General features: G+C 35.1%; 1 protein-coding gene across 5 annotated transcripts in view; it reads right to left on the reverse strand.

Annotated features, from left to right (window-relative positions):
- Positions 1 to 881: 881 nt before the first annotated feature.
- Positions 882 to 16,196, reverse strand: part of SHOC2 (SHOC2 leucine rich repeat scaffold protein) — a 131,368-nt gene continuing 116,053 nt past the window's right edge. For all 5 annotated transcript variants that reach the window (XM_074233718.1, XM_074233717.1, XM_074233719.1 and 2 more), the window contains 5 exons: positions 9,269 to 9,457; positions 7,277 to 7,399; positions 6,118 to 6,255; positions 4,637 to 4,754; positions 882 to 3,599 (listed from right to left, as the gene is read on the reverse strand). In XM_074233718.1, the coding sequence (XP_074089819.1) occupies positions 3,391 to 3,599; positions 4,637 to 4,754; positions 6,118 to 6,255; positions 7,277 to 7,399; positions 9,269 to 9,457 (777 nt within the window). In that variant the 3' untranslated portion in view covers positions 882 to 3,390. The remainder of the gene's footprint in view (positions 3,600 to 4,636; positions 4,755 to 6,117; positions 6,256 to 7,276; positions 7,400 to 9,268; positions 9,458 to 16,196) is intronic.

Below are 16,196 nucleotides of genomic sequence, written 5' to 3' on the forward strand. Positions count from 1 at the left end.
TACATTCACCAATTTACTTAGTATTGACTTTATTAACCATGACACTCATGATATGCCCTATAAATTTTAGTTCTCAAATTACTCCCTTGAATTCCAGATGAATATAATGATTTTCTAACATTTAGAATATAAAGATTCTTGCAACACTAAAGATTGTCAACCTTCTTAATTTCCACTGACTCTAAAGGAACTATCTGTGATAAGAGCAAACGATACTGAAATGGTAACTTATAACTAAGGCATCTGGTTCATTAACTTACCAGTAATTCTGATAAAAAGAAATATTTTATCTTATTTTGCCTAGCCATATCACTATTCATTCTCTTGCCTATTTTGAGTTGTACTGCTTGCCTCTCCATTGTGAATCTGATCGTGAACTATTTATATAGATAAGCAAAAGTAGTCTGTCAGTTGAAATTTGGCACCACACAGACTAAAAACCAAAGGAATGCACAAAACATAATGGAGGATTTGAAAAACTAAAAACATTTTGCCAGAGTAGTTTATCTTTTTCAACTGATTCAAAATAAACAGTTGGATAAATTAGACATATGCAAGTGAACTATTAAAGCTTATTCCAATTAGAGTACCCAAATCTTTAATATAACAATTACAAAAATGCATTTTATGTGTACTCTTTCCCCAAGTGCTTCTAACTCATATTGGTTTTATTTGTATTCTTTGTTTCCACAAAAATCTTCAGTATTTCCCCCTTTTTACTGCATGAAATAATCACTTGGGAGACAAATAGATATAGACACATAGACACACACACACACACACACACACACACACACCCCCCTCACTTCCTTAAAGAGTAATAAGTAGCAATACCATTCAGCTACTACCATTCATTAAAAGGAAAACTCTAAAAAAGGATATGTTTCATACTGTAATCTTCTACATTTTTTTATTTATTCACAGGATAATGAAGAGACTGGTCATATTTTCTTTAAAAGAAAGCAGCAAGCATGTTATTTTAGGTCAACCAACTACTCATCCCTTTGCAATTTCAGGAAGAGGGTCAGCTCTGATCATACATCATTTTAGCAAAACACCTTGGAAAGGTGAAAGATCAAGCTATTTACATATGAAACATCTTGTTTAATGAGCACAGTCCAATTAAAGTTCATGCTTGTTTCTGGCTAGTAGAGGCAAAGAAATCCATGTGCTGTTTTTTTAAGGATGCAGCCATTAGAAAACATTTAACTTATGCTCATTTAAAATCTCTTTAATGGCCCCTCCTTACTTTCTCTTTTTTAGGTAGCTTCAGTACTACAATAAAATTGTGTTTATCTTAGCCCCATTTTAATAAATTAACAAATTTAAAAAAGACATTTCTCTTATTAAAGCAAAAGAACATCTATACTTTATGATACAGGGCCTCCATTTTCATTGTAAAGTTATAATTACCACAAATATTTCCAATTATTTTTCATAAGTTAGGCTATGGTCTTCAAAAACCAAGTTTAGCATTTTCATTTTTTAACAGAGGGGAAAAACCCCTCTGGCTCCTAGTTGAGCAGTAATAAACTCATTCTTTTATAAACAAAATTTAAACTGAAAAGCCCCAATAGATGGAAAAAGAGAAACAAAAAAGATATTATATGGCAAAATACAGTGAAATCTACAATAGTTTTACAGCACATTTAACCCCCCCTAGGATTTTACATCTCCATCCAACTTCCATTTAAAAGTTCTTCCTTATGAAAATGTCAGATAAATAAGAATGTTTCTAGTCTAAGGCAATACAATCCTTAACTGTACTGAATTCTGAAGGGGGGGACCCACCTTACTCCCCAATCTCAATAATTGATAAATTTGTTCAAAATATACAATTACCACTTAAATGGCAATAGTCAAATAACATTGGATTACTTATATCCATTACAAAGGAGGGTTGTGGAATACCAACTGGAATGTAACTGCCCTTTTAGTCTCCATAATAATGAAAATAATTTATACTGGCACTACAAAAGGAACAGTCCTGTAGGAAATGTGTGCCACTTATACCACACTGTCGCCTTAATGCAATGTGGAAAAAGACAGGCCATTCGAGAGCACAGGCACAACTGATAGTCTTTCCACTGAGCTACCAACAGCTTCTTTGCATAACTCACCATGTGCCTCTTGCAGTGACTACTGAGGAAAAGGGAGAAGTGAAAACAAATGATTCACGATACTGAACTGAAGTGTTTGAAGCAAGTGCCCCAAATAGAGGGAAAAGTGCATTGAGTTGAGCAGCAGCACAGCCCAGTGTGAAGATGTTGTGTTTGGATGCAGAGATTCCAAGACTGAAGGATGCCCACAAGCAAGTCAAGATAGAAACCAGAGTACTCTGTGAAAGAAGCCTAAACCACCAGATATTGCAGAGTTTAAAAAGGAAGAGACATTCAGTTCATTTCATTGTTCAAGGAAGGGAAACATCCTCCACGTCATTTGTGTCATCATAAATACATGTGTATGTATGATTGTATTTTTATACATAAAGTGTATGGGGAGAAGTTTTTCTTGCAAATCAGATTGTATTAGATTTTTGTGTAACTGCAACTTCCCCAAATAATACTTGCTTTTCACGAAATCATCACGCATTTCTTCCCCCAATCTGAAAAAGGTGATTTGTGCTAGAAAAGCTGTCATGTTCTCTTTCCTCTCCCTGCAGCCCTCCCCAAAGGCTCAGATCAGATATGTTTTGCCTCACAAATGATAATTCAGAGAAGCATAATGACAAGAATTCAAGCGTTTTGGCTGCTTCTTTTCAGTTTACCAGTTATTTCATTGAGCAAATCTTTTTTGTATATAAACTAGCTGATACAAATTCTTCAGCAGAAGCATATAAATTCTAGTTATGATTGATTAAAACAGAGCAAATCAAAACAAATAAAAAATCCAGTGATTTACTCTGACTGTAAACAATATATAAAAACCATTTCTGTTTCAAATCTCAAAATAAGTTAAAGAAAAATTCTATCTTTAGGATGTATGACATTATAGGGTTCCAACAAGGAGAAGGAAAAAATGAATATGAAAAATTGCAACAAATATTTGTACATTATTTTTCCTAATAAAAAGTCTATCTAACAATACTACTTTTGTCCCTTAAATTTAATAATTTTTAAATTTGTTGGCAAATGTATTAAGTGAACTGGTATTACATGACTCAATAGACAAAAATCCATCAAATTCAGCAAAGAAAACTCAAACAAGCATTTTGTACAGAATAAAAAAAATCTAAATGGCTATGATTCCTCTATTAGCAGAAACACATAATGCAGTCAATAAATCTGCCATACATATATCAATATCTACAAATAGAGATACAGATATAGATATGAGACAACATTAATGTAGTTTATATTTTGTACAGTGTATGGGACCAACTGATTTGCATCAGACCATGGCACGATAAGGACCTTGCATCTTTAGAAATTGAATAATAAAAGATGGTCCTCCTGCAACAATCTGAGGTGGAAGGTGACTGAGTGGACAGTTCTCAATACTCATGATTGACAGTTTGCTGCAGAGAGCCAACTCAAAAGGAAGGCCATGAAGATTAGGGTTGTCATTCAAATATAGCTCTTCTAAGTTCTCCAGTGTACCTGAATAAATAAAATTAACAAATAATTACACAATGTCTCACAAATAGGAGGCACTTAACAAAAGATTATTTGTTGACTGAAGTTTGCTTCTATCTTTGCATTCATTCTTCCTCCCAGTCTCTTTTGAGGGTACTCCTAAAGTTCCTACAGTATGACATCAAGAAACTTGCTAGTCTTTGTGACCTTGGGCCAAGTCATTTTAACCCTCATTGCTTTGAAAAATGGAAATTGAACCTGCCTCTTACAATTTTTTCCTATGTACTGAATTTATAAGTTTATAAATGTTCACAAACTATCAAAGTATTGAGCAAGGGTATGCATGACTATAAAGTCACAATCTAGTCACTGAGTTTTAGTACATTTGTTTATCATCAGGATATACAATCAAAAAATCTCTCATGAGGATCCAAATGTCCACCAAATATTCAAACATGTTAGAAACCTTCATGCTATCCTTCAATTTTCTAAATTCTCAAATTTTACATTCCCTACAAAATGGCATCTTTTTTTTTGGGGGGGGGGTCACTGAGACACCACAAGGTAGTGGTAAGAATACTGGGTCTAGATGTCCTTGGGTTCTAATATCTAATATACCATTTAATAGTCAAATGACCTTCAGCAGGTCACAATTTCTCAGTTTTGTATTCCGAAAAATGGAAACAGCACATGCCCATCCTATTTCATACCACTACCATGAGAAGCAAATGATAATATAGAAGAATTCAATCTTAAAATGATAAAAAAAATCATAAAAATGAAACTATCACAGTGTCCCACATGGAAATGACCTTTTGGCTTTTAAATCAAGAAATCTGGCTCACAAAAATTAAAATAAATAATGCCTTTTTTAAAATTAGGGTTCTATGTAATATTTACTTCACAGAAAATATTATGTCCTTTTGAAATACTAATACATTAAAGATAGTACAAAAAGTTAGCTGATTCTTTATAATCACAACATTAAGATAATTACATTAGCTTACAAATATCACTCAATTTGCTCAATACAAAGTTATGGATCAGAAATTATTTCATACCAATTTCCTCAGGAAGATGGGCAAGTAGGTTCTCTCCAAGGCCAAGATGTGTGAGATTGGTAAGGTGACCAATTCCTCTGGGAAGATTATTCAATTGGTTGTTCGTTAGGACTAATTTCTGAAGAATTAACCATTTTTAAAAGGAGAATGTTACATATTTTTTCCCATGGCAAAGGGACACTTTAGAACACAAATCTGCTAAATTAATAAAATATATTCTTGTACAAGAACATTTATGGGAATAACAGGATTACATTAAACCTTTATAAAAGTTGTAATTTATTCTCATTCAAGAAAACAGAAAGCACTTACTTATTTGAAATTATTTTAAAGACCAATCTTTTTGAATGCAGAGAATAAATAAGCTCCAGATCCAGACACTGTCATGGACCTCAGCTCCTAGAAATTTCAGGGTCAAAATCTGGGTGATAGCCAAGGCAGAAGTTGATTTGACTTACATAAAGGTACAAATGTGGCTTTATAGGACCTTAGCGTATTCTTACCTATGAGCCAGCTTTAGATGACTATGGAGGACATGAGGGGAATCACTGCTGCCCAAAGAATTAGAAGTGCATCTCCAGTCTTCCCATGCCTCCTGACTATTCTGGCATTAATAACCAGCATCGACTCTTCACATCAAAATTAAAGGAACACTTCATAGTATCATCAGGCAATACACTAAATATGATGACCCAAGACACTATATTACTTTTAATGGTCAAAGAAAAGTCACCATAAATCCTAGTAAGACACTAGGACTAAATAGCAAAATGCTAAAGTCCTTGGTGCTGAATATAAAGCCTCTCCCTTTCACACAAGGCTTGAATGTACATTAAGGAGCACTGACTCCTATACAGATCAATTCATTCAGAAGTCAATCCAAAATGTCCACAAATGGATAACAGTGATTCTATGAGCACAGGATTTGGAACACAATTTAGTGACATCTAATCCAAGTCATTTACAACAGAGGGATTCAGAGGTCCAGAGGAGTCAGTAATTTGTTCAAAGCAACATGCATAAATGAAGAATAGAATGAGACTAGGCCTCTGATTCTAAAATTTATATTCTTTAGATCATATCTGACAGGTTATTCTATACAACACACTCAGTATTTATGGTCTAGGTACTTTACTCCTCACAGGGGTAGTGAGACACATTTGTTTCCATTTCTTTGCAATTCAAGTGAGGCAGAATAGGAGTGAAATGCTGAAGTTTTATGAAATAAGTTGTGATCTGTATTTTTCACTTGTCCTTAACACACTGCCCTACACTTTGGTATTTATGGAATGTTGATTTGAATTAATTGACTAAGTTTGAATTAAAAGACTTAGCTTAGTCCTCAAATCTTTTATCCCCTATGATTTCATGAGATAAAACTGATTCAAGAAACAGGTCAAATTCAAGAGAAGAAAGTATAAACGAAGAACATATATTGCAGTGGTCAGCAAATAAAACAAATTGTTATAACATCATTTTACCTGTAAATCTTTAAGGTAAGCAATTTCATTCGGCAAGGATTCTAATTTGTTCTCTTCTAGGTCCAATTCTCTTAACTTCCGAAGGTTTCCAAGGCCATGAGGGAGTTTCTTCAAAACATTGTTTGACAATATTAGAACCTGGAGAATATTAGAATATGGAGAATATTAGAAATGGAGAAATGGTTTATGACAGGTACTGCAAAGGAAAGGGAATGATTCTCTATTAACCCTGTGTGCCTCAGAACTTAATAAAGAGTCAAGAGTAGAGAATGCCAATGATACCAGGTGGAAGAGTTTTAAATCCCAAAGCTTCCATTTACTGAATGTGTTATCAAAAGTAAAGTCATTTACCCATGGTGAGCTTCCATTTCTTAATTGTAAAATAATGATAATAATAACTATAATATCTACTTCACAGGGTTGTGACACTCCAGTGACATAATCATATTAAACATTTTGCAAACTTTAAAGCACTGTACAAATGTCAATTACTATTATAAAAAGAGTATATAAAGTACATAGCATTATTCAGGTTTTTTTTAAGGGAAAAGTTGTAATTTTTATTAAATAAGTTGTGTATATTCCTAAAAATCTCATTTTGGAGGAATCAATCATAGGCAATGAAAACAAAAGTATTTTTCCCTAAACTGGAACAAGTCTCACTATTTGAAATCAAAAATAGCTTGAGTTGAAATAAATTTTCAGCAAATTGATAAAGAATGGCAAATGAGTCAATGCTTTTATATCCCCCATTTACATTTAGTATTTTCAGAACTACAAAGTTCTACCAACTGTGATAAAAGATGATTTTTAAAAACCTTTCAAAATGTCTTATCAAGTTATCAAAATGCCAACTTTTCTACTTGCATACCTTTTGGAGGTAAATATAGACCAATAAAAATTGACAAACATTTTTTACAAAACTGCTGATAGTGTTCAAGTACATGAACTATTCAGGAGGCATATATGGCACTCTCTATACAGACACGTACAGAATTTAACCTCACCTCATCAAAGAACAAGGGTAAATTTGCTATAAGATTCTGCCCTATTTAATTATTATCTCTGGCCAAATATAACTTGCTATTTTAATTTAAGACTCCATAAAATGAATAATTCTAGAAGTAATCTAAAAAGTTACATTCTTTCATAGGCTTACCTCAAGAGAAACAAGCCCAGACACATCATCAGTGATCTTTGAGAGCTGATTGGTAGCTAAATTCAGTTCTACCATACTGGTCCAAGTTCCAAAGTCCAAAGGAAGGGAGGTTAACTGATTGTCCTAGAAAAATTAGAAAATAACGAGCAGTCAAAATAGAAAAACTAGAATGGGGAGAAGGATGAAGGCACCATTATAGGAGAACTTAAAAAAAAAATCCTGTTTCTGCCATCTATAGCCTTATGATATAAAATGAAAACACTTTAAAAGGGAAAAAATACTTTAATTGCCTTTTTAAAAGGCTTAGAGAGTTCCCCAAAACAAACAGAAGACTTCAATTTAAAGTTTATGATGGAAAAATATTTCTAATATGTGATTATTTGCACAATAAATTATAATCTATGAATGGAAAGCATTTAATATTTCAAAGATCTTGATTAATGTAATGGTTATTTGAGAGAATATATGTATAAACACTTGTTCAAGTATTGACTCAGTAATGACTTATAAAAAATAAAACATCTTTGTCAGATATCCTATAGAGATTCTTGAGTTGGAGGGAAGGTTAATACAGACAATACCTTCCAATTCGAAGAATATATGTGCATACCTAAAAAATGAATAAACACATACAAAAAAAATTATATCTCAGAAAGAAACTAGGAAATTAATCATTAAATTCTTTTTTTTAGGTTTTGTTTTTTTTTTGCAAGGCAATGGGGTTAAGTGACTTGCCCAACCAAGGCCTAATTACCAGCTAAGTAATTATTAAGTGTCTGAGGCTGGATTTGAACGCAGGTACTCCTGATTCCAGGGCCGGTGCTCTATCCACTGCACCACCTAGCAACCTGATCATGAATTCTTTCTTTCTTTTGTTCTCCCTAGGTTTTTGTAAGGCAAATGGGGTTAAGCGGCCGCTAGGTAATTATTAAGTTTCTGAGGCCAGATTTGAACTCAGGTACTCCTGACTCCAGGGCCGGTGCTCTATTCACTGCACCACCTAGCCTCCCCGATCATGAATTCTTTTAACATTGATCAGAAGTGTTAGGAATAGGGGCGGCTAGGTGGCACAGTGGAGGGGTGGCTAGGTGGCGTAGTGGATAAAGCACCGGCCCTGGAGTCAGGAGTACCTGGGTTCAAATCCAGTCTCAGACACTTAATAATTACCTAGCTGTGTGGCCTTAACCCCGTTTGCCTTACAAAAAAAAAAAGTGTTAGGAATGGAAAGAAAAAATATTGAAAAAAATGAAGACCGTAACAAGATGACAATGAAAACATCAGACAAATGAATAAATCTCCAGCCTTTCATAAGCAAATCTACAAACACAATATATTAACAGGAAAATCCAAAGTTTCTGTTTAAAAACAGCACCTCATTATAAATAAATAAATAAATGAATGAATAAATAAGAATCAGAATAGCAACTTATTTAAAAAGTTAAAGCTTACTTCTTTTTATTCAAGTTATTTAAAAACAAACATTTTAATACTTGACATAGTAAATAATTGGACCGTGAAGTTTTCTTCTTTAGGAAAAAAAGAGGAAAAAACATCCAGACTTTTACTTAGCCTTTGAAATTGCTTTGAAGAAAAAAACCTTAACATGTGACATTAATATTTTAAGAGATATTTAAAACAAGGCTTGTTACATATTTTTATTTAAAAAGGTATAGTTTTTACACAGCTGTCAAACCTATCCAACATTATTACTTTCAAAATGTATTATTAAATTTTAAAAAATTAATTGTATTACTTTGCTTCTATAGACGCTACTTCTAATTCTTCTGGCTAAATATTCAAAATTAGTACCGGTCATATTCTAATCATCAACTTCTGTCATTGACAGAAAAAGAGACAGAAAAGTCCCTAGCATTAAGCACTGTGTTGAAAACAATTGAGTTTTACAGAAAGAAAGAACACATTTCAAGTTGAATTGTTACTGGTGCCCAAAGAATCATCCACAAAGATTATCCACTTAACAGAAATTCTTACCTTCATATTCAGCTTGCTTAATACTCTTGCTCTGGAGAAAATTCCAAATGGAATTTTATTGATTCTGTTGTGTTCCATATTAAGGGAATAAATGGTGGAGAACTGAGATGGACCACCCATTGGATATGACTGGAAGCAATTTCTAGCTAGTGTCAAACTATTCAGATTCACAAGACTTGATAAAAGACCCTGTAGAGCATGAAATGTACAGAATTAGAATCATCAATTTCACATTTTATCACCTGATGAAAATCTTGGAAGATATATTCTAAACAATATGTCAAAATTGGTCAAATTGTAAAAGAGCAAAAAACAAAAGATAAATATGAACTAAATATGAGAAACATTTAAAGCCATTACTATTTGAAACTTTTCACTTTGATGAAGAGCAGTATAAACAAAACTCTGCACAATAAATATCTAACTCTTTCTCTACTCTTTGTTAATTTGAAGTCAAGTACATAAGAAACTAATGACTTCACAAGCATTATCCAACAGACAATAATTACTTTTTTCATTATGAACTCAACTGATTACAAATTTTCTGTAAGAACATGCCACTTCCAATATGTTGATATTTCAGTTAGACCCTTAATATTTTTGCAAATTTGCAATAGTGTCTTTTGAAGATTTACCTATCTAAAAGTGATCCAGTTAGCATCTTTATGGGTTACAATACACATGTGCCTTATTTATTTATGCTTAATATCAGTTGTTTTTCCTATTCTTCAGTTATGTTCAACTCTTCATGATCCTGTGGGTCATAATATACTTGGGCTTTGCTTGGCAAAGATACTGGAGTGGTTTGCCATTTCCTTCTCCAGTGGATCAAGTCAAAAAGAGATTATGTGACTTACCCAGAGTCACCCAACTAGTAAAGTGTCTGAAACCAGATCTGAACACAGATCTTCTTGATTCCAGTTCCACCAATCTATTCACTGAGTCATTTAGCTGGCCCAAGCTTACTGTCAACTAACCATTTCTTTGAAGGAACCCCATCTCATTGGTTATGATGTTGGTCAATAAATGAAAAGTTATTTTAATTTAAACAAAAATGCTCAAATATCATTTCTAGCCCAGACCAAGTTGTAAGTATATTAACAACGAAAATCTAAGAAAGATGAACTTTTTTTTTAAGTTTTTGCAAGGCAATGGGGTTAAGTGGCTTGCCCAAGGCCACACAGCTAGGTAATTATTAAGTGTCTGAGACCGGATTTGAACCCAGGTACTCGCGACTCCAGGGCCGGTGCTTTATCCACTGCGCCACCTAGCCACCCCTAAGATGAACTTTCATAAGGATAAGTGTAAAAAAAAAAATAAAATAGATGCAAAGTAAATTTGGAGGTAAAACAAAGCAGTAAAAACTGTGTAAGTAAGGGGACTCAGGGAAAAGTCATTCAAGATAGGAAGTTGACATTAATATATTCTCATTGGAGACCTTTAGGTAAAGGCTAGATGAGTATCTGTGTGATAAGTTGTAAAAGGGATTCTTTTAGGTGCATGGTTTGTATAGAATAGCAAATGAAAGATTGTGATTTTTTTTTAGGAATTAAGTCTTAAACTAACAAAGATATTTTTTTAAACTACAAATAAAACTCTGTTTATTCCCCATTGAGGACATTAGTCTCTGAAGATTTGGGACATAGTCAAACTATAATGATTATGTTCATTTATGGCCCAAATAGAAGACAATCTAGACACCAGTTCTTTGGACTCCACAATTCTTACCCTACTCTTCAAGTCTGTCTCAAAGATTACTTTGAGATGACAGCTGCTCTTTCTCTTACAGCATATGACTATACATACCTTTTTATGGTGGCACAGTTGAGAAGAACCTGCTACAGGCTCTAGTAAGGAATGGTGTAAAACCATTGGGAGCAGAGCTAAGGAAGATTAAGTTCAGATATCACAGCACAGAGAGTTAACCTACAATTTATAACACTGGAACTTTCACTTGCAGATTGACAAAGCTGTTCCAAATTATTTATACGTTTTTTGCTAGATATATTATTTAAAATTGTTAGCAATACTAACTATTAATACTCAATTCAAATTACAAAATCACATAATTTCCAAGTTTGTTGGGATTCTATCAGTTATTTAGTTCAAACCCTATACCTTAAAAATACTTTCCATTATAACATACCCAACCAACAAGTAGTCATTTAGTCTTTGCTTAGACTTAACCTGGGGGACAGCTAGGTGGAGCAGTGGATAGAGCACTACTAGAGTCAGGAGGACCTGAGTTTAAATCTGACCTCAGACATGTAATAATTGCCTGTATGACTTTGGGCAAGTCACTTAACCCCATTGCCTTGTTAAAAAAAAAAAAAAAAAAGACCTGCCACAATGGAGAACACACGGTGTTGTGGCAGCCCTCTCTGTACTTTTTAGGCAGCTATAATTGTTAAGTAGTATTTCCCTTATATCAAGGTTAAATATATTTCTTTTCAACTTTTACCTGCTGTTGCCATCTGGGGCCAAACAAGTCTAATCCCTTTTCTACATCATAAACTTTCAAATAGTTAAAAATAGTTAGTGTTGCTCTCCAACTCTTCACAAAACAAAATTTTCCTACCTTCTTCAACCAATTCAGATATGACATGGCCTTCCCCAGGTTTTCCAATTTGTCAGCATCCTTCCTAAATGATGATCCTTCAGGGCACTTCTAATCTAATCACACCAGGATGCCCACAGAAGCAGCTGTGAAGGTGCCACTAGAAAAATTCTGCACTCCCCTATAACCCTTAACCACTTCACGATTATGGCACATAGCCCTCTGGGGGCAGGTTCTGTCTTCCAAGAGAAGTGACCAATGAGTATGAGCCCTGTCTTCCCTATTCCCTTTCTTTTTTTAGAGGACAGTTTGTTTAGGATGAGTAGGTAGAGTTCTCAATTTGCATCACACATTTCATATCTCCCTTACCTCCAAACAACACAGTCCTCTTCTGAACATTTCTATTTCTTTAGATCAAGGTCAGGGACTGTCAGGCCGAAAGACCCTATAAATAGGTCCAGGGTGAGAGGCTGTCATAGCAACCACAGGTGTGACTCAAAATTCAATAAATCTAGGTGCTTTTTAGGGGTGAAGTAAATTAAATGTTTGACCAAATACAGGAGAACGATGTTATGAATATCCAAATGGCAAAAAACCTAATCTAGTCCATAAGCTTGAATGCCTATCAAAACATCACACCACCATCAGAGCCTATGTTCCCCAAAGAGGCCATAGAAACATTTTATGAAAACCTGAAGACCCTCATCATCAATGTGCCAAAAGAGGGAAAGTCTATAATTCTGGGTGACTTTAATGCTAAAGTAGATAGACTACCAAATATTGCTTGAGAGGAATGAAGCTAGAAACAGTAACGGCAATGGTCACATTACCGAAGACCTGTGCATCTCATGACCTTCTCATTACAAACACTTTCTTCCATTTATCTGTGTGCAATAAAATTTTCTGGATGCACCCTTGAAGCAAACACTGACATCTAACTGACTATGTGATTGCAAGGACAAGAGACAGGCAGGATATGACAATGACAATAGCAATGTATGGTGAAGAGTGCCACACTGATCACAGACTCATCCTCTCCAAGCTAAGTATTCACATTCAACTGAAGCAGCAGCCTCAAGGCAGAGGAAATTCAGTTTTACGCTGATAATAACACTTCAAAGCACTTTTATGATGCCCCTGAAGACTTTTTTTGTTTGTAGATCTGATTGAACTTTGATACTGTCAGTTGTGAGGGTTTATGGAAAATTATGTCAAAATTTGGTTTCCTAGAGAAGTTCGTGGGTACTGTGTTACCCTCAAGAAGATATGCTTGTCTGGGTTCTGGATAAACCTTCTTGCATTTTCCAAGTCACCAATGGAGTGAAACAAGACTGTATTTGTGCTCCCATGCTTTTTATAGCCTGATGTTTTCAGTCAAAATTTCACGAAGATGAACATGGCATCAAAGTCAGCTACTGCATTGATGGTAAATTCTTCAACGTGAAAAGGCCACAAGACAAAACTGAAATGGAGGGGAGTGTTGGTACATGATTTTTTTTTTCTTTTGCAGATGACTGTGCACTCAATGCAGCCTCTGCAGCTGAGATGCAACAAAGTACATATTGATTCTCAGCTGCTTGTGCTAATTTTGGCTTAACAATTGACAACAAGGAAACACAGGTGCTTCATCTGCCAGCAAAGCACTATCCTGGAACCATCAGTTACCGCAAACAGAAGTTTTGAATACTATGGATAAGTTCACTTACCTTGACAACATACTTTCCATTGAGGTACACAGTGACAATGAGGTTGATACACACACATTACCAGAGCTAGCTCAGTATTTGGGAGGCTCAGGAAGAAAGTATGGGAGAGAAGAGGTATTAGACTGACTACCAAAGTAAGACCTACAGAGCTGTTGTGCTGATCTCATTGTTGTTTGCCCATATCTTCCACTTAAATTGTCTTAGGAAGATTATGAAGATATGAAGATCACCTGGCAGGAAAAGATGCCAGACACTGAAGTCCTTTTTCAAGCTAAACTGTCTAGCATTCCAAAATTGCTACAGAGTGCAACTTTGATGGGCTAGCCATATTGTTAGAATGCCAGACATACGCTTGAAAAAAAAAAAGACCATTTTATGGAGAACTCACACGGGGCAAGTGCTAACAAGGGGGTCAGAAGCAACATCAAGACACTCTGAAGGTTAATAAGAGTTAAATGTTTGAAGTCATATTTGAACTCCTGTCCTCCTGATTCCAAACCTGGTGCTCTATCCACTGCAGCACCCAGCTGCCCCTATGTGCCCCTGAGGACAGCTACATGGTACATTGGAAAGAGCACTGAGTAAGAAGGACGTGAGTTCAAATATGACCACAGACACCTGATCCTAGCTGTGTGACCTTGGGCAAGTCACTTAACCCTATTGCTTTAGCAAAAAAAAAGCTGTCTTAAAACAACATCAAAAAACTAAGAGCTTGTAACTGGTCTCATCATTTCATGATAGGAAATGGAAGCAGTGAAAGATCTGCTTATCTTCATTATCTTTTTAAAAGTTCTATATTTATATGTTTATACTGTACATAATATTAGAACTAAAGCTCACATTTAAGGACTGGGAATGGACATATGATTTCATTGGTATAATGAATCCCAGCAGAAGAAACTCCTACCAAAGCAGGCTAGCACTTTCTATGCAACTCCTTAAAGTGCCAGGGCCCTGAGAGGTTAAGCAACTTGACTGTGGCTCTATCTACATATCCTGATTACCAATCCCACTCACCAGAATTGAATACTCAAAACATGCCATTGATAAGAATGTGCAATCAAAAACATCTAGAGAATCCTGGTTCAGTTCCCATCTTTCCAACCTCTTCCCAAGAATAGTATGGAGTACTTTACAAGAATCTAGGTGAAATATTATCTCTAGCATTCCCTTCTCATCTATTAGTTTAGTCTGGCATGGCCTATTCTAGATGAAACCATGCTTTTATAAACCACCATTTTCTTTTCTAGGTTGATGACCAACCTACAAGTGAAGATCACTCTGATCAATAGTGGGTTGATGCTTTATTTTATTGCCTATTTTGAAAATCCAGGCATTCACTTCTCTAGTTCTATATAATTTGGTAGTCACTCTTAATACCTCTTCTCTCCCATACTTTCTTCCCGAGCCTCCCAAATACTGAGCTAGCTCTGGTAATGTGTGTGTCAACTTCATTGTCACTGTGTACCTCTATGGAAAGTATGTTGTCAAGGTAAGTAAACTTATCCATAATATTCAAAACTTCTGTTTGCTGTAACCGATGGTTCCAGGATAGTGCAGTGCTGGCTGATGAAGCACCTGTGTTTCCTTGTTGTCAATTGTTAAGCCAAAATTAGCACAAGCAGCAGAGAATCAATATGTACTTTGTTGCATCTCAGCTGCAGAGGCTGCATTGAGTGCACAGTCATCTGCAAAAGAAAAAAAAATCACGTACCAACACTCCCCTCCATTTCAGTTTTGTCTTGTAGCCTTTTCACGTTGAAGAATTTACCATCAATGCAGTAGCTGACTTTGATGCCATGTTCATCTTCATGAAATTTTGACTGAAAACATCAGGCTATAAAAAGCATGGGAGAACAAATACAGTCTTGTTTCAACTCCATTGGTGACTTGGAAAATGCAAGAAGGTTATCCAGAACCCAGACAAGCATGTCTTCTTGAGGGTAACAACATACAGTACCCATGAACTTCTCTAGGAAACCAAATTTTGACATAATTTTCCATAAACCCTCACAACTGACAGTATCAAAGTTCTCAATCAGATCTGCAAACAAAAAAAGTCTTCAAGGGCATCATAAAAGTGCTTTGAAGTGTTATTATCAGCGTAAAACTGAATTTCCTCTGCCTTGAGGCTACTGCTTCAGTTGAATGTGAATACTTAGCTTGGAGAGGATGGGTCTGTGATCGATGTGGCAATCTTCACCATACATTGCCATTGTCATTGTCATATCCTGCCTGTCTCTTGTCCTTGCAATCACATAGTCAGTTAGATGTCAGCGTTTGCTTCAAGTAGTGGTTCAATAATCACACTGCCACTTCGTTTAGTATCCAAGGATGTACAGTGCAACTAGAACAGGGGATTTGAATTCATCAAGCACAAAAAGATGTTCTCAGTTATCCCCTAACTTATCTTGGATATCAATCCCTCTTTAGTCATTTAAAATATGCCATTTCTAGTGAAAAGGACATTTTCTTTAGCAGACAAAACTCAAACAAATGATGACCTGAGTAGCTCTAGCTCTGCCTTTCTTCTGTTAGCTATTATCCTATTCAGTCCAAGCAAGATCCTCTCTTTCCTGTTACTACTCCTTTCCTCAATATATAGGTTTTTGTTGTTCTTAGCTTTTCTTCATTAGCATAAACTTATGTTGATCCATACTCCTGA

The sequence above is a fragment of the Macrotis lagotis genome, chromosome 4, assembly GCF_037893015.1.
Source record: "Macrotis lagotis isolate mMagLag1 chromosome 4, bilby.v1.9.chrom.fasta, whole genome shotgun sequence".
NCBI lineage: Eukaryota > Metazoa > Chordata > Mammalia > Peramelemorphia > Peramelidae > Macrotis > Macrotis lagotis.